Source organism: Rhineura floridana, chromosome 9 (genome assembly GCF_030035675.1).
Source record: "Rhineura floridana isolate rRhiFlo1 chromosome 9, rRhiFlo1.hap2, whole genome shotgun sequence".
Classification (NCBI taxonomy): Eukaryota; Metazoa; Chordata; class Lepidosauria; order Squamata; family Rhineuridae; genus Rhineura; species Rhineura floridana.
Window position 1 is genome coordinate 69396821 of NC_084488.1, and position 24085 is coordinate 69420905.

General features: G+C 42.0%; 1 protein-coding gene across 4 annotated transcripts in view; it reads left to right on the plus strand.

The window, feature by feature from the left end:
* The window catches only part of RNF150 (ring finger protein 150), a 151442-nt gene that overhangs the window by 85233 nt on the left and 42124 nt on the right, over positions 1-24085 (plus strand). For all 4 annotated transcript variants that reach the window (XM_061584885.1, XM_061584881.1, XM_061584882.1 and 1 more), the window contains exons 3-4: positions 15575-15646; positions 16165-16247. In XM_061584885.1, the coding sequence (XP_061440869.1) occupies positions 15575-15646; positions 16165-16247 (155 nt within the window). The remainder of the gene's footprint in view (positions 1-15574; positions 15647-16164; positions 16248-24085) is intronic.

A 24085-nucleotide genomic window follows, 5' to 3' on the forward strand; every position in this document is an offset into this window, starting at 1 on the left:
CACACACATCATCCTTGGCTATGAGGTTTAGAAAACATATCCCACTGGTGTCAGTGGGAGCTTTTAAACTTAGTAGCTGTCCTGTGGGAGTGGGGGTGGATTTTTCAACCATATCAACCTCCCTGTGCACCGTGATCCCAATAATAATTCCTTCCCCTCCAGTAAAAGGCACAGACATAGCTGTTTGCTATGTGCTGTTACTGTCTAGTGGTGCTAACAGAACAACTTTATTGCTAATGACAGACACAGCACTACCTATAGTTTAAATAGTTGCATAACAGTTAAGCTACCTGTGACATACACCTGAAATATAACAAAAACAAAATACATACGCAAATATATGTATGGAAAGAATAGCATGTGAAATGGTACTGAACAAATCTCAAGGAAGCTTTTCCCAAAGTCTGTGTAGACAGAAGCAATTTATTTGCCTACACTGTACTCATAGTTCTCATGAATTCCCATGCTGCCTAATGTCCTACACATAGATCCTGATGTATCTAGCTTACTCCTTGTCAATGATGAATGAATATCCTGGTTACCAGTGGTTCTCTTCAGCAAGTGAACTTGACAAAGATGCTCGGGAAGAAGTGAGTTCAGCTGAAGCAGTGATATAGGAAGATGGTAGCAGTAGTTGTTTCTCTCTTTACTCAGCTGAGGCAGATGACCAGCAAGAATAACTATAGCAAAGGCTTCTTTACCTCACAGAGAAATCAGTTTGCAACTCTCATTTCCAAACCTTGCAGTAAAAAAACTACCTTCAAACAGGAAGTGGATAAAAGAACCCTCTCTTCCCCTTCTTTAGACCTAGGCTGCATTCAGACATGGGGCTTTTTGCATTAGTTTAACGGATTAAAAAGGTAACGCTTCTGTCCCGATTTCTAACATTCCTTTCACACTGCAGTACCTCTTGCGATAAGGAACTGTGGCTTTTTCTGCTGATATATCAGCATTTTGCGCAACTGTCTTTTACACTGCTGCAACAAACAGCACTTTGTTTTCATCCTTCACCCATTATACACATGCGCACTGTAGTTCCCCCATAATGTATTGCTCGAGTTAGCGTCTGGACTCAGGGTGTGTGTGGGAAAAGCAGGAAGGGAAGGCTGCTACCTGCACCTATGCTGGAATGTCAGTACAATTTTCATCAGGCAAAACAAACATAGGTGCGCACCTAAAAGATGGGAATGTGCTGGATGCTGGATGTCTGTCACATGAGCAGCTGCAGCTAACACAAAGCTCCTGCAATCTTCCGGGTTCCCAGGCTTGCAAACGGATTGTTTCTGGTATTATTTATCATGAAAATTAGCACAACATTTCCACTATAGCCCACTAGATTTTCGGAACTAGCTTTTACGTTGTGTATAATACACAAATTACCAGGTAAGAAATTGTTGGAATAACGGAATGACATACAGTGTGAAAGCAGCCCTAGTCCATTTCAGACTTTTGCATCCCCTTATTCCTGATACCATTCCGATCGAGGGCAAGTGGTGGTAGTTCAGCATATCATGTTTTCCTCCGATAGCAGCCACCTGTGTTACAAGCATAATTCTGACCTTACCAATGTGTTTGTTCTCTCAAAGCATCAAATTGAAGTCATTAAAACAAAACATCAACAAAAGTACATAAATAAAAGATCTGCAGTGAGGGGCGGGGGGAGGAAATCCTATCAGGCTAAAGCTAAAACATACTGAGAGCTTAGGGAAATAAAAAGGGAACCACCTGGCACTGAACCAGAGAAGTCACCCTGTATTGTCACTACATTTCAGAAATGTCTGTAACTAAACCACCTAGCAATAAGACCACATGGCAATGCAGATATAAGTGTATTCACTTCTGAAGCCATTGGTCTGTGACCCACCAATAGAATGCTGTCGGATCCTCCCTTCTCTCACCCCCCAAGTGTATACTGCTCATAAGGAGGGAGGAGTGGCACTATGTTTGTTAGATCTACCCCCAAGGGTTGTGCCTCGTTGGCACCACCTTAGTTTCTGTGCATTCAGAGAAACATTGCTGTATGTACAGCTGAACATGTGTAGGCTCTCTACGCAAGCAACAACCCTGACTGCTATGGTTATGCCTCCAATTGCATTTTATTCTTTGTATTCTGTCTCAATGCAATAGATTGAATTTCAATGGAAACCAATGGAAATGGTGTCCTTTACACATTCACAGACAGAGAATGGAATTGTTCCTAACCACAAATGATAAAATGTACTAAAACATGTCAGTATCAAATATAAACAAGAATGTATTCAAGAATGTAAGCAAGAGAGAGAGAATTAAACATACAATTAACAGCTCCGAATTATCCATTCAAGATCTCAAAGTTTAAAACAAACCATTTTCCTGAACGTATTGTTGACAGTCTTGTAAGTGAAAGTCAGTGAGACAGTGGTGAGCTAGATGGAACAATGGTCTGACACAGGAACATAGGAAGTTGCTTTATACTATCTGCTCACCTGCTAACTACAACCTAGAAGTTGATACAGAAACCAAATATATGCCAGAGCTGTTATTTTCTCATTCATGTTTTATGGGTCCTATAGACTTGAGAAAATGATGATGTATATTTCCTATGTGGTCTCATTTCAAGAGAGCCATCCTAGTGCAGAATGATAATAAAAACACTTCCCTCCCCACTTTTCCCCAGGTAGCATGCCATCACGTGGGGTTATAGTGCCATCTAGCGTCCGAAGGCAAGAATTACTGAAGTCAAGACCTGGGGCACCCATGCCCCTCCCACTCGAGTTCATTCTTGCCTTTGTCCAAGGCAGTGCTATCTACGCTTTGTGAGATCTTTTGTGTGGTGATAAGTGTGTGGGGAAAAGGGGCAAGAGAGTTGTTTTGTGGTTTGGGGGACTGGTGTCCTTCAGTTTTTCCCCCTTTTCTACCTTGTTCTTCTCCCTCCCCCACTTTCCCACTTCACTAATCTTTTGCTAGGGATTTTAGTTTTCTTCCCTTTCGTCAGTCTCAGGTGCTGGCAAGAGGTTGATGTCCCTCCCCCCTTTGGTTTTCTTCCCCTTGGTTTTCTCCCCTCCTGGGTACTTTTCCCCCTCTCCTTGATTGTTGGGGCTTGTGGAGGCGGCTCCACCGGTTGAGGGGGCAGTGGCACCTGCTATCGCAGCCACTGGGAGCTTACGGAGGCAGGGTTTTTTTGCCATCTCCATGTATTTTGGGAGCTGCAGGCGGCGCGGCTTGTGTAGTGGGCGTTGGGAGTTCGTGGAGGCAAATCCTTTTTCTGTCACTGTCCCGTTCTGGGGCTTGCTACTGCAGCCCATAGAATGTTACCGGAGCTTGCGGCTGCAGCTCCGGTCGACTGTGGGGGGGGGGAGGCTTTACCCTTGCTCTCCCATTCCGGGGCTCGCAACTGCAGCCAAAGGTCCATACCAGAGCTTGCTGCTGCGGCTGAGGTCAACTATGTGTGTGAGGGAGGGTGTTAATGCGATGCATCCAACATTCACGGTCCTTCTTCAGGTGTGGTTCCTGGCAATCTCCCTGTTTTAAGGTGGCTCCCGCTCGCTTTCTGCCTAGGTTTTAAGGCGGCCGGCTGCACTTAGGCTGGCTGGGACTTGCAGTGTGGTTGTTAGCCCCCTTTGTTGGCCATTTTCTTGGTGTTTTTCCTGCCTTTGGCACTGCCTCCATTTGGCCTGGCTTACTGTTTTCCCGCTCTTTTTACTTGGACTGTTAAAACCGTTTATTCCCACACACACTCATATAGTAGTGGTTACCTTTCTTACAGGGGGATATATGAGGATATAGGAGACTTAACATTTTTATTTAAAATAAATAATTTCTAGGAGGCAAAGAGGTTACCAGATATACGAGTGCACAGGAACAGTACCATACCTTTCTTCCGTGTGTGTGTACTTGGACTTTCGTTTTTAAAAGGCAGAGAGGCAACCAGATATACAAGTGCACAGGAGCAGTACCGCACCCCTTCCACTGTGTGTGTGTACCTGTACTTTGACTTCATGGTATCTCATCGCTAGTAGTGCGCTTGGGGCAGTACCGCTCCCCTCTTCTAGTGTGTGTGTTGATGACAGATACTGCACCCCCCATCTTTGTGCATGTATATTATGGCGGATCAGCAGCCAGATGGTGTACCACCGGGCTGAAGTGCATTTGGGGCTGTACCGCTCCCCTTGTCCATGGGAGTGTACTAGTGCTCCCTGCATGTGTTTGACTAAAGATACTGCACCCCTCACTCACATGCCTGTATAACATCTTGGTTTAGGCACCAGCAGCAGGCCAGGAGAAAGGTGAGTGTATACCATGTCATTCACTCTCTGATGTGGACCACCTCTGCCTTTTCCTCACATTTCAATCCGTTAGGAGGTTCAAGGTTCCTTGGTGACTTTTACTGTGGAGCAGACTGATTGGTGGTCCTCTTTATTTGCCTACACTGCCAGCGAGTCCATTTCAGAGGTTATGACTCAGGCGTCTGGCGCTGTTGGGACCAGCCTCAGCTTCTACTACCCCCTCAGCTTTCACTTGCCTGTTGATGCCACTGTCTTGTCACTATCTCAAATGACTTGCCCCTTTGCTGCAAGTACTTTGCTTGGGCCGTAGTTGATGGTGTTTGTACATTCTGGCCCTTGGCTACATCTCTGGGCTACATTCAGAGTTGAACTGCTCCTATCTACTGTATGTACTTGGTTTATCCCTTGGCTGGATCTCCTGGCTGCATTTAGAGCTCTAAATGGGGCGCCTTGGCAAAGCTTGCAAACTGAAGGCATATCCAGACAAGCATACCTCTGCTGCTGCGGAACCATGATAAGTTATCCATGGTTCCTGTCAGGCCAGATACAAGACCAGTGCGGAAGGACACTGTCACTGCCCCTCCCCACTGTGTGCGATTATTTTTGCTCTTAGAGGTCGCTCCACTCCCCTCGGTTTGGCCTCCTAAATCTATGCTTCCTCTACTGATGTAATTATTTGTTTGCCTTTGGTGGTATTTGGAACTCATTAGAGGCAGGTCTTCCCCTGCCTCTGTTGGCCAGTTTTTGGCCTCACTATTACCGCTCCCCTCTATTTTGGGTAGTTATATTCTGTTTGGGCTTGGAACTCTCCCCCCTTCTGGGTTGGGTCTTTTTTGGTCTCACCAATCCAGCTCTTGGTAAGTGGTGGTAACGCAGCCGAAAGCTCTGCTCATGGCCGGAGTTCGATTCCAACGGAAAGAGGGAAGTCGAATCTCCAGTAAAAGGGGTCGAGGTCCACTCAGCCTTCCATCCATCCGTGGTCAGTAAAATGAGTACCCGGCATATGCTGGGGGTTAAAGAAAGGCCGGGGAAGGAACTGGCAATCCCACCCCATATATACGGTCTGCCTAGTAAACGTCGCAAGATGTCACCCCAAGAGTCGGAAACGACTCGCACTATAAGTGCGGGGACACCTTTACCTTTTTTAAGGAGCAGACCTCTCCCCTCTTTGCAGTGAGGTCATTTGGGGCCTCTCTATTCCACTACATTCCTCTTCCTGTGCAGGTGTTATATGGCCTGGGTCCGCCTCCTTCTTCTGTGTGTGTGTGTGTATTTGTGGCCGGATCACCCTGTGTTGGTTTTCTAAATGTTGTTATTTAGGCACAGAGCAGTGATAAGCAGTGATAGCCATTTCTTCAGCTGTCAGTGATAGGCAGCAGCATCCTTTTCAGCAGCTGTCAGCAATATGCAGCAGTAGCCTTTTCAGCAGCCATCAGTTCCATGTTTTGAACAATCTGTGCCAGAAGGAATTCTGCTGGGAGGAATGTTGCATGCAATTTGGGCTGCACAAGGTATACATTCAGGCAAGCGGTCCTACGGTAAGTATAGCAGCCAAACTTGGGCCTTCTACGTATTCCTCCTCAGCAATTGCAGCTGAGCAGCAAGGTGGCGTGGACACTGCTGGTGTTGATGTTGCTTGTGGAAAGTAATGGGCGCTTTCTCAGTCTGTCCAGTGACTGTGAAAGGGCTTAGCCTTTCACTCAGAACCCTGGGGAAAGGGCCTCATTTGCTTCCCAGACCCTTTGGGCAGAAAATGATGTAGCCTTCTGCTGAGGAACCCTTGTCATTCTGTCTAGTGACTGGGAAAGGGGTCCCAGCTATTTCTCCAGAAGCTTTGGCCAGAGAGATGGCATAGTCCTTAGCTAGAATTATGTCCAGTCTTTTGCACTGAAAGCTATATTTGATTTCCCTTTTTTCCTTAGGCCTGAACTAATAGCAGGCCACTTCCAGGGGCAACTGTAGTATAACATGGTGCCTCCTCTAAGGGACCTCACTGTACCTGAAATATATGACTAGCTTTTCAAGATACAGCTCAAAGCCCTACTCTATCCCTCTGAACAGTGGCTAGCCTTCATGGCCGTTGGTGTAAACTTGGCAGGCGTCATAACTTAGTCTCCCCTATAGGGGCCTCAGATACTTGAATTGCATGAGCCTCACTTCTAGGTTTCAGCCCTCCATATCTCTGTAGGAACCTTTGCAGGCCTTCATAACTGACTGTGTAGATTTTATCTGGTGACTGCCATATGGAGGGGGACTTTTTAATAATCCTTGGTAAACGATGCTTAGCAGAATAACATCATGAACCTGATGGCTAGGCGGAGTCATCACCAGAAGATCCCTGGGTGACTTTCTCTATTACAAATTCCATACAGCCTTATTAAGGCTAATTTCAGTGTTCAGAGAACTGGTTTCTGTTTGCTAGCTGTTTGTGTAACGTCCTTCTAGAGTAATCTCATAGTCTAACCTCACGGTTACTTACATAGTCATGTCTGTCCTGAGGTGTAGTTCTCCTGATAGCTGGGAATTGTCCACTCAAGTCCTGACCATCGTCCGTACTTTGCTGGGTGACTATAACAGTTTAACGTTTCATATTACATTTATCAAACACTGAGTTTTAGTAAGACTTTCTTCAGTGTTTATCTTGTGTACCTGGAGCTGAGAGCAGTCCACCTGACCCCTACATCTTACTGTGATGACAACTTCTGTGTGAAACTACATAAAAGTTAGAAAGGGGGCATTGGAGCCCTTTCCCTTTGGGTGGAGACCACGCTATCAGTATATTGGGCCAAGAGTCACCTGCTGTCCTTGAAGAGAGATTTTTTCAGGGGGCTCGGAAGGTCACTGCAGATGGCTGACCAGGCAACAAGTGATCCCAGAGGACTGGAAAATACATCCAGCAGTATTTCATCTCCTTCAGCTAGTTTCGACAGCTTGACAGTGGAGCTGCTTGTTTGAGTCACAACTCTTGACTTCCCTGGTACTTCTCCTGGTACCTAGACACAAGGGTGGAGTCTGTAGAGGCCCTTGGGAACCCCTGACTGGTCGGTCTCCTATTTGGTTCCTTCCCAGGCAGAGCACTGAGGAAGCTTCAGTGCTACGGGACCTTATCTACTGGCCGTGTCTACTGTGATTCTCAGATCGACTTGCCCTATTAATAGCAGTTCCTTGGTGGCTGCCATCGAGAACAGATCCAATGACATTAGATCTTCCTCCACATTGTCCAATCTGGCACCCGGATTCTGACTGGTTGTGCCTGATGGCTTGGCGTTGGAGCGACACAGGTGATCTGCACAGGCCTATCACAGAAGGGTACTGATACCATGCTGGTGTCTAGAAGGCCTTCAACAAATCACATCTACCAGACTGCATGGTCCGCCTTCTCCGATGGGTATGCTTCCAGGGCTCTTCCACCTTCACGAGCCACGTTACAACAAGTTTTCCAGTGTCTTCCTAGAGGTCTGAAGACGGGAGTGACAGCTAACACCTTGTGTCGCCAGGCTTAGTTTGATTACCCTTCAAGTGCTTAAATGGCCTTGCATCTGATGATTGTAGGTTCTTCCTAGGCAGCTGCCCTCCTTCCCTCGGATAGTGTCACTATTTTCCTTCCTGGAGTTCACCAAAGCCCCTGCAAGTCGTGCAGCGACCTCCCTTGGAGCCTCTTAGGTCAGTACCATTTTGACTGTTGCCCTCCAAGGCCCTGTTTCTGGTGGCGGTCACCACGGCAAGAAGAGTTTCAGAGTTGGGAGCTTTGTCATCAACATGCCATCTCTGCATCTCCCATAAGGACTCAGTTGTGCTGCGTCCAGATCGACCTTTTGTCCCAGTCAATTCAGGTTTCTGCTGCAATCAGGACATTGGTCTTCCCTCGCTCTGTCCTAAGCCCGTCCATCCACTGGAGAAGGCCTGGCACTCTTTCGATGTTTGGAGGGCCCTCAAGTCCTACCTGTCTCAAACCTAGGACATAAGATTAATGGATTTATTTATTTATTTATTGTATTTGTGTACCGCCCCATAGCCGAAGCTTTCTGGGTGGTTTACAGTAACTAAAAACATTAAAAACAAATATACAAATTTAAAACACATCTTTTAAAAACAATTTAAACACAATTTAAAAATTTTAAAACAATATAAAAAAAACATGCTAAAATGCCTGGGAGAAGAGGAAAGTCTTGACCTGGCGCCAAAAAGATAACAGTGATGGTACCAGGCGCACCACGTCAGGAAGATCATTCCATAATTTGGGGGCCACCTCTGAGAAGGCCCTCTCCCTTGTTGCCACCCTCCGAGCTTCCCTCGGAGGAGGCACCCGGAGGAAGGCCTTAGATGTTGAGCATAGTGTACGGGTGGGTTCATGTCGGGGGAGGTGTTCCATCAGGTATTGTGGTCCCAAGCCGTGTAAGGCTTTATAGGTTAAAACCAGCACCTTCTCTGTATCCTTTCACCACGGTCACTGGGGGAAAAGGTTTCTAACTCCACCTTGTTTTGTAGGTTGCGCACCTGCCTTACACTGCCTTACGAGGCGCTTAAGCTTCCAGTGCCTAGTAAAATAACGGCGCACTCAACTAGGTTGGTTACCACTATGGCTGCATTCACATCCAATGCACCTCTTGCAGATATTTGCAGAGCGGCTGTATAGTCTACTCCAGATTCCTTTCTCAAGCATTACAAGATAGACTGCTACGCTTCTGCCGATGCCTCTTTTGGGAGGCGTGTTCTGCAACAGGTCCTTCCCATATGTAAGCAATGGGTGGTCCCTCCCTATTGGGGCTGCTTTGGTACATCCCACGTGATGGCATGCTACCTGGGGAAACTGGACCATTGGTCTCATCTGAAGGGTGGTTTTCCCAGGTATCATGCCATCACAGCCCTCCCTGCTGGAGGATGCCTGGGTGTTTTGTACCACCTCTCAAATAATTTCTGTTAAACTTATACTGCGTACATTGTGTGACTGAGTCAAGACCATCTGGTTCTATTAGGAATGAATGTGGTTCGGCGTTATTTGAGGCTGTTTTCCTTGCTGGTAGGCCTGTTGGCCCTTGGTACCTTTTCAGATATCTCACTTCGGCCTCGTCACAAATGAACTGGAGTGGGAGGGGCATGGATGCCCCAGGTCTTGACTTCAGTACATTCTTGCCTTCAGACGCTAGATGGCACTATAACCCCACGTGATGGCATGATGGAAACCACCCTTCAGGTGAGACCAATGGTCCGTTCTGAGGCCAATATGTCAGGAAATAATGATAGAGCCTTGAAACAAGAACAGCTGTGGTCTGTGAAGTGAAGGCAAAGTTGAAAGTTTAAAAAATCATAGGAACATCATCCCCTGTTGGTCAAACATGCATATCATTTGAAAGGAATTTACCATAATATTCTTCTTGTAAATAATCTAAGTGAGGATTTTTTCCCCTCATGCCGTGTTCCACTGACTGATATGTGTGAAGGAACTACAAATGGCTTCCACTTGAAAGGATTAAATGGAACATAAATGGCTTCCGCTGAAGAGACTGAAAAGCTATATATAAACATATAAAAGATACAAATAAGCAATACTGCTGACAAATGTCATGAAGCTTTGCATGTTTTATTAAAGGATAATCAAATATGAGAATGAAACAGTCCACAGATTATATGTAGATTTATTGGCTGAAAGATTGTTTAGAATAGACTGTGAAAAACAAGACTACTTTCACTCATCTGAAGATATGTTCTGTTAGCGTCATAGGTGGCAATACATCTGTTAGCATCATTCATTGACATGTTACAATTGTTGTAATGGTCAATTTATTCTGCCCATCAAGAATCTCTTCATTAAAGTCATCATTCTCATAGGCTACATACATAAACAAATACACCTTCAACAATATTCAATTTAAATGGCATATCTCTACATTCGTCAGAAATGGATCTTGCCAATTACATCCAGTCTATCATATGGGGAATAAGGGCCCCTCCAGACTGGTGTTTTGTTTGTGTGTGTGTGTTCTGCAACATGTTGTTGACACAATAATAGTGCATTGGTGGTGGATTTATACTGAACCATCCAACACATCATTCCACTTTATTTGTTGTTCTGCAATGTTACTTGCATTATTGCCATCTGGAGGGGCATTCTTATTCTATATTGCAACGAAAGCAGAACATCCCCTCCCCCCGAATATTTATGATATGAGAAGTTACAGGATTTAAACAGGAAACTACAGGACCTACATGTCTTGCAAACAAAGCAGTGTGACTAACCCAAATCCTTTGCAGGCACAAATGGTATTGAAAATGTGATCATGTATAGCTGCCCCAATAACAAGCAGAAATCACAATGAATGATCCATAAAAATGACATCTGAAAAGGGAATCATCTAACACAATTATCAAGGTGATTCAGTTCATCAGCAAGTTTCTGTGAACATGTCAGATTATAAACAAATTTAGCTAACAGATTATGATTAGAGATTGTTAGTTGTCCATTAGAAAATATCTTGAACGTTGGACTTCACTTTTCTACAGCAGTTAGACGATTCCCTTTGCTTGGAGTGTGATTGAAGAATTTCCCCTAACTTTCTAGCAGACTCATATTTTCAAGAGCATATTGTGGTTGGTTCATGTCACATATTGAGTCTTTCCTACTAAAGTTCTGTCTATGATAAAGATTCCTGTAGAATTTTTGATGCAGTGACAACTGTGTCCCTTTCTGCTTTTTGCAATCTGTCAGCTAGATCTGATGAACTGTCTGAAGATTTTAAAATCATCACTAACTTATGTCTGTTTTTGCTTTGGGATACAAAAATGACATTTTCTTGCCCTAATGTTCAGTGAGCATTGATTTCCAAGTCCTGTTGTCAGTGTTCATTGCTTGGTCTTTGCCAGCTTTCAGTCAGACCTTGACATAGAGCTTGTAATGGGCAGACTGCTGTTGACGTTTATCTTAAATCTGTGCCATTAGGTTTTGAAATGCTTTGCTGTAACCATTTTTCTTTCTTCCTGTCCCATAAGTTCTTCTGTTAAAGTACTCCTTCCTTCCAAGATGAAAATATAAAACATCAACAGCTAATACATCTTTAACTATATGATATGTAGAAATAAAGTGAAGTATCTCGTTCACAATTTATATTAAGCAATTTGTTTGGCTGTTGATTTTCATATCTTCACTATTGCTTCTGCATCTTCTTGGGCAAAGCATGCAAATCAGCATCCTTAAGAAAGTACAGTTCCCATGATTCTTTGCAGGAAGCCATGACTGTGTAAAGCAGTGTAATACTGCTTTAAATATACAGTGCAGAGGGGCTTAGTTGGATACAACCAATGCTATTTTAATAGTAAATTATTTTATTTTTAAATGCTTCATGAGATCAAATTTCAGAAGCTGGCCTGCCTCGTCTGTTTTGCACTAGTTAGCATCCTTTGATACATATTAAAGTACACAAGAAATATTTTCCACTCTGTTGCCTTATCCCTCTATTTGGTGGAAGCTGTGAGATGAATGGTGCCAAAGATAAAATGCTATGTTACAAGATAATAGCTGGCGAACATGTCATGATCAAGAGCTACATTAAATGTTCATTTTGCTATCTCCCTTCTGAGAGGCTGTATGAAGGACATGTTTCACATTGGTAAGCAACAGGTGTGATCTAGCCAGAGTACAAGACCTTTCAGGCCAATTGATTGTGGTGGCAGAGATTTGTGCAGATTAAACAATGCAACGGAAGAAGACACTAGAGGGCTCTGGCCCAGTACTGGTCGCCTGAGGAATACCATCCTCCCTACCCTAGTAAGGATGTCATGAGCATTTGACCAGAGCTACTCAAGCAAGTGAACACCCCTGTTCAAATTTTAAAGTGCAATCTCCCAACTCTCAGTCGGACGCTTCCTCTTCTCTCTTGCTGCTCAGCATGGGCAGCTTTGCCTCCATGTTGAGCAGCAGAAGTGAAGTTGTGCTTACCAGGGAGAGGTGGTGGCAGCCTTATCCAGATAGGGTGGCTTCTGCTGCTCGGCACAGAATGGAGGGTGCCTTTCTCCTATGCTGAGCGGAATAAGAAGAAAGCCTTTCCAGGGCACAAAGGCTGCTCCCAGCAAGAGAGCCTTGCCACCCTACAAGGAGAGCCTTGGGATGAAACGTGGATGGATCTGCACTTTCTAAATCCCAGTGTGATAGCTGCCCCTCTTCAGACAACCTCCCACTTGAGAAGATGTGGCTGCAGGAGACTTAGAAAGGGGAGCTGCTGGTCAAGGAGACTGAACATTCCATTTCTCTTTGGCCAGTCCACCCTATGCTATGCTGGCTAAGGAAGAGAGGAAGTCTCCTTCTGCATGGTCAACACAGAAATGAGGGGTCCTGGCCTAGGAAAAATGGAGGTTTTCATCTCTCCTTGACCAGCATGCTCCGCTGCACTGGTTTATGCACCAAGTGCAAATGGAGTGGCGGCGAGTTAAGCCTTTCCTCTGTGCGTTTTTTCCTCACTAAGTGCCCTGATAGGAAAAACATATTGGGAGGGGAACTTTTACTAAGAGAACAGCACAAGGGGCAATAGTCAGATGCCACCACCAGCCTAGCAGTGCATTCCTGATGTGTTAAACCCCATAGGCGTAGATCCCTTTAACTGTTAATGATTCACATAATACAGGTAATTAAACTGAAAAATATAACAGGGTTTTAATTAGAAGGAAAAATAAAACAAAAAAATCAAGTAATTAAAAAACATAAGGGTTTTAACTACCAAAATGTAATTGTTTGGATCCTAGGTTTTTTTCACCATGAACAGAAACTTCTGTGAACAGAGCAAATGTTAGTCCAGGTGCCCAGCACAGAGAGAGAGAAAGGAGATGCAAGAAACTCAGTGGTGCCAATTTGCAAAGCGAAGTTCACTGGCTTCTACGCACTGAGTGGCTCAAACAATGAAGTGGACCAGCTTGCCAGATCTGTATTTAATAAATACATTTGCTTAAAAAAAATGGAGATGGGGGTGTGGGAAGGCTGATTGACACTTTGGCCTAAGTTGATAGCATAATTATTATGGTCTGTTGTGTGGTTTAAAAAAGAAAATAATCTCAACACTGCTTTTTTTGCAACTTAATCTTGGTTATGTCTGTGCTTTTTATTGCTCCCCCACCCCAATCTTTGTTTCTCCTTACTGAAACCTGGAACAGTGCCCTGGGGGAAAAAAAAGTAAAGGGAAACAGATGGGTGAGGAATGATTCACATTCCAGACTTCAGTTGCGAAAAATATGTGGAATAATTTTTGATCCTAATTCTCCAGGCAGATGGTAAATGTACACTGCTTTATTCATGTAGGGATGGTGTGAAGTCAGTGTGTACCTGGGTATTTTGTAGCCATGTCACGCAAAGTTGGGGAAAAGTGATTTGTGATTTCAGCTTAACAATAAACTGCCAAAGACATTTGTTTTAGCTTAGAAATTGATGCATTTAGCAACAACAAAAAAGTTGAATAAATGGAAAGTGGGGATTACCCAGAATATTATTTTCCATGTTGGCATCATCATTCTGAAATTCTCTCCAGAGGGAAAGTTTGTTCCACTCCATTGCTGCTGACTTTCCAGCTGCAAGCAAAGGTTTGTATTCAGTGGTAGCATTACCTCTGCAGACACGTAAGCCCTACTGAATCAGACCAAAAGCCCATCTTATCCAGCATCTCATTCTCACAGTGGCCATCTAGATGCCTATAGGAACTCTGCAAGCAGGGCATGACCACAATAGCAATTTCCCCACTTGTGATTCTTTCTATTATGCTTCTTGATAATTTGTACTTTGAGAATCCGTTCAGATATTTTTGTAACAACTAAGAGCCAAAATAGTAGTGAAATAGGAAATCTGTGAGCAGATGATCTCTTGGTCAATTCTTCTTTTTTACTTCAAAGCTGCAATGGAGAGCTTCTATTTTGATTGGGGAAACAACAGCGATGGAAGGTGTGTCTAAGCCTTTCAACCCGCCCCATTTCTCCATGCTAAATCATCCTCCCCCAATGCCAAACAATTTCAACTGCGGAAACAGTAAACAGCTTGCCCCCTTGTACAACTTGCCATCTCAAGATTACAAGCCTGTGGATTTTTTGAAGAAGAAAAAATCAGGAGATAGGAAGCTCCTTTACACTACTTTGTAGCTCAGTTAACTTTGTGCTTTGTAGCCATAGCTCAGTGACAGAGCATCTGCTCTGCACACAGAAGGACCCAGATTCAATCTCCAGGTGGACCTGGGAGAGACATCCAGTCTGAAACACCGGAGAGCCACTGCCAGCCAATGAGGACAATGCTAAGCTAGATGAGCCGATCAATGGTCTGATTCAGTATAAGGCAGCTTCCTATGTTCTTATGTTAATCTTATCCAGAACTCTGCCTGACAGTAGCTCTTCAAGGCCTCAGTTTCTCCCTCCAATCCTGGATCTCCTGCATCGTATTTATTTTGGCCCTCAACATTGTTGTTGTTTTCAGACTTGCTTACATGAGTGGTCAGGTTTCCATCTTCCTCAGGCTCATTTCTCAAATGCTGTCTGTCTGCATGTATGAATGCACTTCTAGCCCTTGTGCAAATCACTGGTGGGATTTTTTAAGAATACACATCCAACAGGTAGCAGAAAAAAAAATGCCACATAAATATAAAGCAGTGATTTTTAAAAAGATAAATATTCAGTAAATAGTCAAACTTGAAATGCTTATTCCTTCTTCTGTCATGGGTTCCTATTCCAACAGACTGAACTTATATAACCATTTGAGAAAATTGAAAATAGAAATGAACTGCCTTCAAGTCGATCCTGACTTATGGCAACCCTATGAACAGGGTTTTCATGGTAAGCGGTATTCAGAGGGGGTTTACCATTGCCTCCCTCTGAGGCTAATCCTCCCCAGCTGGCGAGGGCCTGCTCAGCTTGCCACAGCTGCACAAGCCAGCCCCTTCCTTGTCCACAACTGCCAGCTGGGGGGCAACTGGGTTCCTTGGGACTATGCAGCTTGCCCACGACTGCACAGGTGGCAGGGCACATAACCCCTGAGGCACTCACTGTGGAGGTGATCTTTAACTGGCCCTTGACACCCAGGAGACACGAGCGGGGATGTGAACTCACAGACTCTGGACTCTCAGCCAGGCTCTCCTCCCCACTATGCTATACATTATCGCATCATGTTTTTTGTCAATACTAACTACCCCCCATAGAAACAACCTCTCTGAATCCAATAGCTTGCATTTACATAGCTTTTCTCTGTTTCATTTAAAACAACCTTGGATTATCCAACTATTACAGAGCCATGCAAGAACATCTGCGTGAAGGTGTGCTCTTTAGTAAAGAGTGATATCTTGCATTTTCAGCGCCGTCTTGGAGATGCTGCAAAGAAAGCAATCAGCAAACTGCAGGTCAGGACGATAAGGAAAGGAGATAAGGTAATTTTTTTAAGTCTTTTTTTTTTTACCAAGAAGACAATGCTGTGGGAAATGTGCTCAAAAAAAATGAGTAACTTTTGCATAGGTTGCTTTCTGCCACAAAAGTCTCTTGTGAAGCCCGGGCAGAGTGCACACACTAGTTGTCCATCCCTGTAACAAACTGTTGCATTTACTGCCCATATGCAGATGCCATAGCTGAAGGAGCAAAACAAGGCTCTGTTATGTGCCACAGCAAGGATACCAATATGATGGCCTCCAAACATTGGTAGACTACAACTCCTCTCATCCCTGACCATTAGCCATGCTGGCTGGGACTGATGGGAGCTGGAGTCCAATAACATCTAGACACTGCAGGTTTTCCATCCGTGACTTACAGGGATTCCTTTGCCAAAGGATGTTGTATCCATTGTGGACTAGATGGAGCTCTCAGAATGTAAATGTATCTGCGGATGTTATTTTATATTAATTTTAGCCTTCTGTGCTTTTTGTTGAAAATATTAATCTCAATATTTTTATAGGAAACTGAAACGGATTTTGATAACTGTGCAGTGTGTATTGAGGGCTACAAACCAAATGATGTTGTCAGGATCTTGCCCTGCCGGTGAGTTACTGTAACCATTAATTAGAAAGCTATAACTTTATGGTTTCTAATAGAGTAATTGATTTCTCTGGTGTTCTTTACAACCCAGAAATATATCTTTGTCATCTGATAACAATGAAATGCTTTTTTAAAAAATATGCCTACTAAAGCTAAAATAATTACAGCAACTTGTGTTGGGGAAGGGGGCCACAGAAACCAAATCTACTGGTGCTTGGAATTTGGTAGCAGGTAAATTTCACTGATCAGGATATTTTTAACTCACTGGATCACCCTAAAGTAGAAGCAATTTAACTGCAGATTTTCTTAGATAACATATATTGCTGTGGGGTCAAACTTTTCTTTTTTGGCTACGCCAGTGCACATGCTGCTTGGTATTTTTGGAAAACCCACTTCAAAAATCCACTGTGTGCAACAAACAGTGGATTGGATCCAAAGGGGTTTTTTTGCTCCAGTAGAAGGAGTCTTCCTTTGCCAGGGGAACAGAACCTTTGAATCCACTCCAATGTCTGTTCTTTTTGTGATTAGTGTGTGTACTGTATTACTAAAAAAGTAAACCAGATTCAATAGTTAAAGCTTTAGGTTAATCATAGATCCTCAACATGTGACAAACAGCATACTTCCTTTTTCCAAGTGAAGAGGCAAACCTCATCCACTGCAATCACCAGAGGACTGTTCACAGAATAAATCTGGGTACAACAATGCACAGAGGCCAGTCATTGCCCATACCGGTTGCTGGAAACCACAGGAGGGGCTATGTGTTCAGGTCCTGCTTGTAGGCATCTGGATGGCCATTGTGAAAACAAGATGCTGGACTAGATGGGCCACTAGCCTGATCCAGCAAGCTGAGTGCTGCTCTTACATTCTAAGTTCTTATTCCAACCCTCATCTTTCATATGTTGATAGGCTCTGTGTGCACAGAATAAGCTGTATTCAGTTGGTTCTTTCCTTGTAGTCGAGGATCTTGCATTTCGCAACATCTCCAGTCATGGATACACGCACAGCTTACATGTATGTAAGCTCTGTGCACCCAGAGATTAAAATATGTAGTGATTGGGGATAGCAGGACTAGGACAGCTCCTTGAAAGTCCAGACTAAAACCCAGAGTGGATTCCACTGCCCCACTGACATACAGCCATCACTGCTTGGATATGTTGTGTAAACAGTCCTTAGAAGTAAAGGAAAAGTATACACAGATAACCAAACTGGGAAGTGACTGAAAAATGTTCTCAGGATCTTGGATTAGGTTTCTTTTGAAACCAAATTGATATAAAACAATCTACATCTAAAGTATAAAAATGGTATTTGAAGTTTATTCAGCAAATCACCTAATTGAGTCAAAAAGCAAAGCTCCTACTTGCTTTAGTGAACCAGGACTTTTCCTGTTATCTTTATCTAATTTCATTTACTTTTTGAAGGTACACAAGGATACGATCTTGATGGCTGTTGAGTTGGAGTTGCTCAGCATGCGTAGTCTTCTTAGTGAAGCCCAGGATCATTGTAGTATCCAGATAAGGCTGGCAAGTGTGAGAATTCCAAACAGCCACTAACTGTGAAGTATTATGCAATATCGTGTTCTGCAATAGGATATGGTTTGCAAATGCTTGAACTAAAAACAAAGGAAAACTTTCTGGAATTATTTCACACATCACATAAACATAGGCACTCTCTAACAGAAATTTTGTGTGTGCATTTATTTACACACGCACAAATTCTCTTTAAAAGTGTAATGTCTATTTTAATTTTTTTCTAATAATTTCATAAAGAATTATACAGAAACAGTTAAATATGCAAATATATAGATGTACATATAAATATATAAGCAACTTTTAAAGTCTCATTTCTTTTTAATATGTAAAAAATAGTTATTAAAGTCATTGAATCCTAAAAATATTGACTAGGTTATTTGTTCCCACTTCACAAATAAGTCTTTTTTTAAAGTTTCCAGTTTCTTAAATCTCTCCTGCAAACACATAAGGGTTTACTGCATCATACATTCGCTCCTTCAAATAGGACATAAGCAGACTCTTTTTTTCAATAAATCTATTATGCCTTTGCCTACCCTCCCCAGCCCCAGTTCATCAGTTTTACTATCTGGACAAGATCCCAAATTTTAAATAGCCAAGTTTCTAATTCCAGTGATTTCGACTTCTTCCTCAGTCATATGAGCTGCTATTAGTAAATGAATAATCATTTCTTGGACCTCTTTGGCTACTACTACTTTAATATATCCAAAACGTATTGGTAGAGGGTCCGTTGGTAGTTCATAACTCCTTTTAAAAAAATTCTTCTAATATTTTTCCCTGGTAGGTTTCAATATGTCCAGAAGATATTATAAATATCTGCTCCTGGCAATTGAACCCTTCAAAGGGTAGACTTTGCTCACACTTTTGGGTGTTAAATACCCATCTGGTCGGTAGTTTATAAAAGTTTTGTTTCAGATTCATGCATAAAGTGTGGAGCTTTATCTCATAACCATTTCTATCTTTTATCTGCTATATTTTTGGATGAGTTATTTTTGGGCAGAGTAATGAATGTGACTGTTACCTTCTCACAGTAGGCTACATTCCAGCCATGCAGAGAGGGGGAGATATGGGTGGGGGAGGGGCAGTGGCATACAGGCCCTGGGTCAGCACCTGGACTGGCATGGGGCCTGCTATAGCTGATGCTGGTCACTGCAACACCCTTTTGTTTTCTTTTAAAAAACATTTTATAGTCAGGAGTATGGAGAAACCGATCGGTTCCCCATCGGAAAGGGTGTGAGACAGGGGTGTATTTTATCACCCTATTTGTTTAATCTATACGCAGAACATATCATATGGAAAGCGGGACTGGACCAAGATGAAGGAAGTGTGAAAACTTGGAGGGAGAAATATCAATAATTTAAGATATGCTGACGATACCATACTACTTGCAGAAACCAGTAATGATTTGAAAAGAATGCGGTTGAAAGTTAAAGAGGAAAGCACAAAAGCAGGACTACAGATGAACGTCAAAAAGACTAAAGTAATGACAACAGAAGATTTATGTAACTTTATAGTTGACAGCGAGGACATTGAACTTGTCAAGGATCAATACCTTGGCACAGTCATTAACCAAAATGGAGACAATAGTCAAGAAATCAGAAGAAGGCTAGGACTGGGGAGGGCAGCTTTGAGAGAACTGAGCAAGTTATATCAATGAGATCTAATGGGAAACCTATTAACATAACCATCATCCAAGTCTATGCTCCAACGGCAAATGCAGAAGGAGAGGAATTGGAAAGAGTTTATCCAGAAGTATAGGAAGAAATTGATCACACATCAAAACAAGATTTGCTGATAATCATGGGAGACTGGAATGCAAAAGAGAAGAACTAGGAATTGTGGAAAATGGGGCTTAGGAGATAGAAATGAAGCAGGAGAAAGACTTACTGAATTCTGTGAAACCAATAATTTGTTGCTTGCAAAAGAACACATTTTTTGAGCAACCGAAAAGATGACTGTACACATAGACAGCACCAAATGGTCAATATAGGAATCAAATTGATTATATAATTGGTAACAGAAGATGGAGAAGTTCCATACTTTATGCAAAAAAAAGACCAGGAGCATACTGTGGTACAGATCATGAACTGGTAATATTGAAAATCAGAGTAAAGCTAAAGAAGAAGAACAAAGCAGCCATAATGCCAAATACAATTTAAATAACATCCCAGAAGAACATAAAGATCAAATAAGGAACAGATTTGAGGCTTTAAACTTAGTTGGCAGAGAACCAGAAGAACTATGGAGCGAAGTCAGAGACGTTATCAGGGAAGCATGCAAAAAGACAATACCTCTAGTTAAAAAGAGAGAAGGACCTCAATGGATAACTAAAGAAACTCTTAAAATGGTTAAAGAGAGAAGGAAAGCAAAAGCAAAAAGAGACAGGAACATGGTCAGAACCCTAAATGCAACAATAAAGTGACTAGTACGTAGGGACAAAGAGAACTATTACAATAGTTATTGTATAGAAATAGAAGGGGACAACAAAAAGGGTAGAACAAGAGCCCTATTCCAAAAGATTTGAGAAGTTAAAGAGAAATTTAAACCAAGAGTAGGGATGTTGAATAATCAACAGGGGAACACACTGACTGACTGAGATAAAATAAAAGATGGAAGCAACACACTGAAGAACTAAATAGAAGAGATGCAAGGATGACAGATTGATTCATGGAAGAACCATATGATGAAGAATCAGAACCAGCCACAAGCTACTGAGACTGACTGTAACCAAATTTTGACAGAAATTTGCCAACAAATATGAAAAATAAAACAATGGCCCACAGACTAGAAGCGTTCAATATACATCCCAATTCCAAAGAAAGGGGATCCAAGGGAATGTAGTAATTATCAAACTATTGCCTTAAAATCCCATGCAAATAAAGTCTCTACAACAAAGGCTCTTACCATATATGGAGCGAGAAGTGCCAGTTGTCCAATCCAGATGGATTTAGAAAGGGAAGATGTACCAGACATCATGTTGCAAACATGTTGGATAATGGAATGGACCAACGAATTTCAGAAGAAAATCACCCTGTGCTTTATAGATTACAGCAAAACCTTTGACTGTGTAGATCATGAAAAACTATGGAATGCTTTAAAAGAAATGGGGGTGCCACAGCATCTGATTGTCCTGATGCACAACCTATACTCTGCACAAGAGGCTACTGTAAGGACAGAATATGGAGAAACCGAAACCCAGTCGGAAAGGGTGTGAGACAGGGATGTATTTTATCACCCTATTTGTTTAATTTGTACGCAGAACATATCAAACAGAAAGTGGGATTGGACCAAGATGAAGTATGAAAATTGGAGGGAGAAATATCAATTATCTAAGATATGCAGACGATACCATACTACTAGCAGAAACCAGTAATGATTTGAAATGAATGTGGTTGAAAGTTAAAGAGGAAAGCACAAAAGCAGGACTACAGATGAACATCAAGAAGACTAAAGTAATGACAACAGAGGATTTATGTAACTTTAAAGTTGACAATGAGGACATTGAACTTGTCAAGCGTTATCAATACCTCGGCACATTCATTAACCAAACTGGAGACAATAGTCAAGAAATCAGAAGAAGGCTAGGACTGGGGAGGGCAGCTCTGAGAGAACCAGAAAAAGTCCTCAAATGCAAAGATGTATCACTGAACACTAAAGTCAGGATCATTCAGACCATGGCATTCCTGATCTCTATGTATGGATGTGAAAGTTGGACAGTGAAAAAAGTGGATAAGAGAAAAATCAGCTCCTTTGAAATGTGATGTTGGAGGAGAGCTTTGCGCATAACATGGACCGTAAAAAAGACAAATAGTTGGGTGTTAGAACAAATTAAACCAGAACTATCTTTAGAAGCTAAAATTAGGATATCATACTTTGGACACATCATGAGAGGACCTGATTCACTAGAAAAAATAATAATGGTGGGGAAAACAGAAGGGAGTAGAAAAAGAGGAAGGCCAAACAAGAGATGGATTGATTCCATAAAGGAAGCCACAGACCTGAACTTACAAGATCTGAACAGGGTTGTTTATAGCAGATGGTATTGGGGGTTGCTGATTCATAGGGTCACCATAAATCCAGAGCTTGGAAAAGTTACATTTTTGAATTACAACTCCCATCAGCCCAATCCAGTGGCCATCTGGCTGGGGCTGATGGGAGTTGTAGTTCAGAAAAGTAACTTTTCCAATATCTGCATAAATCATAATCAACTTGAAGGCATATAACAACAATAGTCATAACATGATGGTGTTACAATTTAAGTGAGTTTAAAATGCAAAACTGCACATGTTCAGAGTATTGTTTTTTTAAAAAATGAGGTTGACAAACTAGGTTATATCCAACTAAGTTCTACTCAGAGTAGACATATTGAAATTAATGAACAAAAGTTAGTTGTGCCTTTTAACTTATTTTTTTAATGCTCGAAGAGCACTCATTCTATATGGAAACAGTATCAAAAGCTTTCTGTTGTTTCACCATTGTATTTTTTTTCTTTTGTGTTTCCTTAATATTTGATAGGACATGTATAAATAAAGTGAGAAAGTTTCTAAATCCCTTTGCCAAGTTTATCTTAAATATATGAAATAATTTGTCTTTAGGTAAATAAGAAAAAGAAGAAAGGAAGGGATAACAAAAGCAAAAGGCCTGGGATATACAGTAATAGTTAATAAGTAGATGTGTTCCTGGACATTACTTCTTTAACAGAAACTTTGGTACCAGAGGTAGGAATAACAATAACATGGAAAGAATAGGGATAGGTTCCTACACCCACTCATAGATGGTGGGGGCAGTTTCAACAGGGGCTACCCAGCACCCACTCACTTCCCCTTGTCAAAGCTTGAAAAAGTTACTTTTTTGAACTACAACTCCCATCAGCCCCAGCCAGCATGGCCACCAGATTGGGCTGATGGGAGTTGTAGTTCAAAAAAATAACTTTTCCAAGCTCTGCCCCTTCTTCCCTTCCCCCTCTTCTGAATCATATTGGATCCTTCCTTCCCCAGCCTTTGGAGAACATAAGATATCTCTTTAATGCAAATCAAACACACAGGCTTGTCACTTTCACCCTAGCAAAGCAAAGGCATAGGCTTGTGACTTTATTGATACCAAAGCAAAGACACAGGCTAATCAGTTTCACTTTAAAGCAAAGGCATATGTTTGTCAATTTATTGATAGCAAAGCAAAGACTCAGGCTAGTCAGTTTCACTTTAAAGCAAAGGCACAAGCTTGAAAGTCTATCAATAGCAAAGCAAAGCTGGTCAGTTTCACCTTCAAAAAAGCCTTCTTTAAAAGTTCCTGGAGGATTCTTTAACTGAGGTATTACTGTATTGTTTTGGTTTGAGGACAAGAAGAAAGGGAAGTCAAAGAGGGGAGAATTGGTTATAGGCAGAGAAATTATCACTGATTTTCCCATTCCAATGGTTGATGTAGACAGCCCATCACTTGTTGAATTCATTGTGTTGTTTGTTGTTCAGGGCTCTTCTCTGGTAGGTTATTTTAGTTATCAAGGACATTTCCCATGTTTTCTTCAACTACAGTCATTGTGGGGATTCTCTTACATTGCTACAGCTGTGCAGTACAAATCCTGACCAGTTGTAGGTTAGCTTTTAACATGCATAGATGTTACAACTTATGATTTCTTGTATTGTGTTGAGTGCCAGGAATTTGTTTGGATTTTTTTACAACTCTAGAAGATAGGAAGATAATCTATCTTTAGTTTTTTGCATCTCCAACATGCCGTATTGGTAAGGTAGATTTTACTCAACCTGTGTGGGGTGAGATACCATGGCATAATGATTTTAAAAGGTTCTCCTTTGGATTATGAATAATTTTGGATAATTTCAAACAGCTGTTTCCATTCTGCTTGTTGAACTATGAGGTTGAAGTTGGATAAATCCTTGCCCAAATTCCTTTTATCAGTAAGTTGTAATGGAACAAATCCATTTCTGAAAGTAATGTGTAGATTTTGTTTTCTTTAAAGAGGGGTTTAAAAGAAGAGTTTCAAACATTGTAGGGTCTTGATTTTCCATATTTATTTACTTTTGTTTGATAATGTGCCAAAGTTGAAAAAAATTGAAAGAGTCATGGCCTGATTTGGTAAAGTTCAATAACAGAGATTACATATCCTTTGTTAAACCAGTTAACAAAATATAGCATTTTCCCCAAGACTGAGATATTTCTAGTGCTGAACAGTCTCTGTAAATTCATTTGTTAAGAATATATGTATTGGAGAAAAGCCTGGTGCTAATTTTTGAGATAATTAGTTAGGATGGCTTTAGCTGATGATCAATAACTTGAATCTAAAATGTGTCTTCTTGGTTT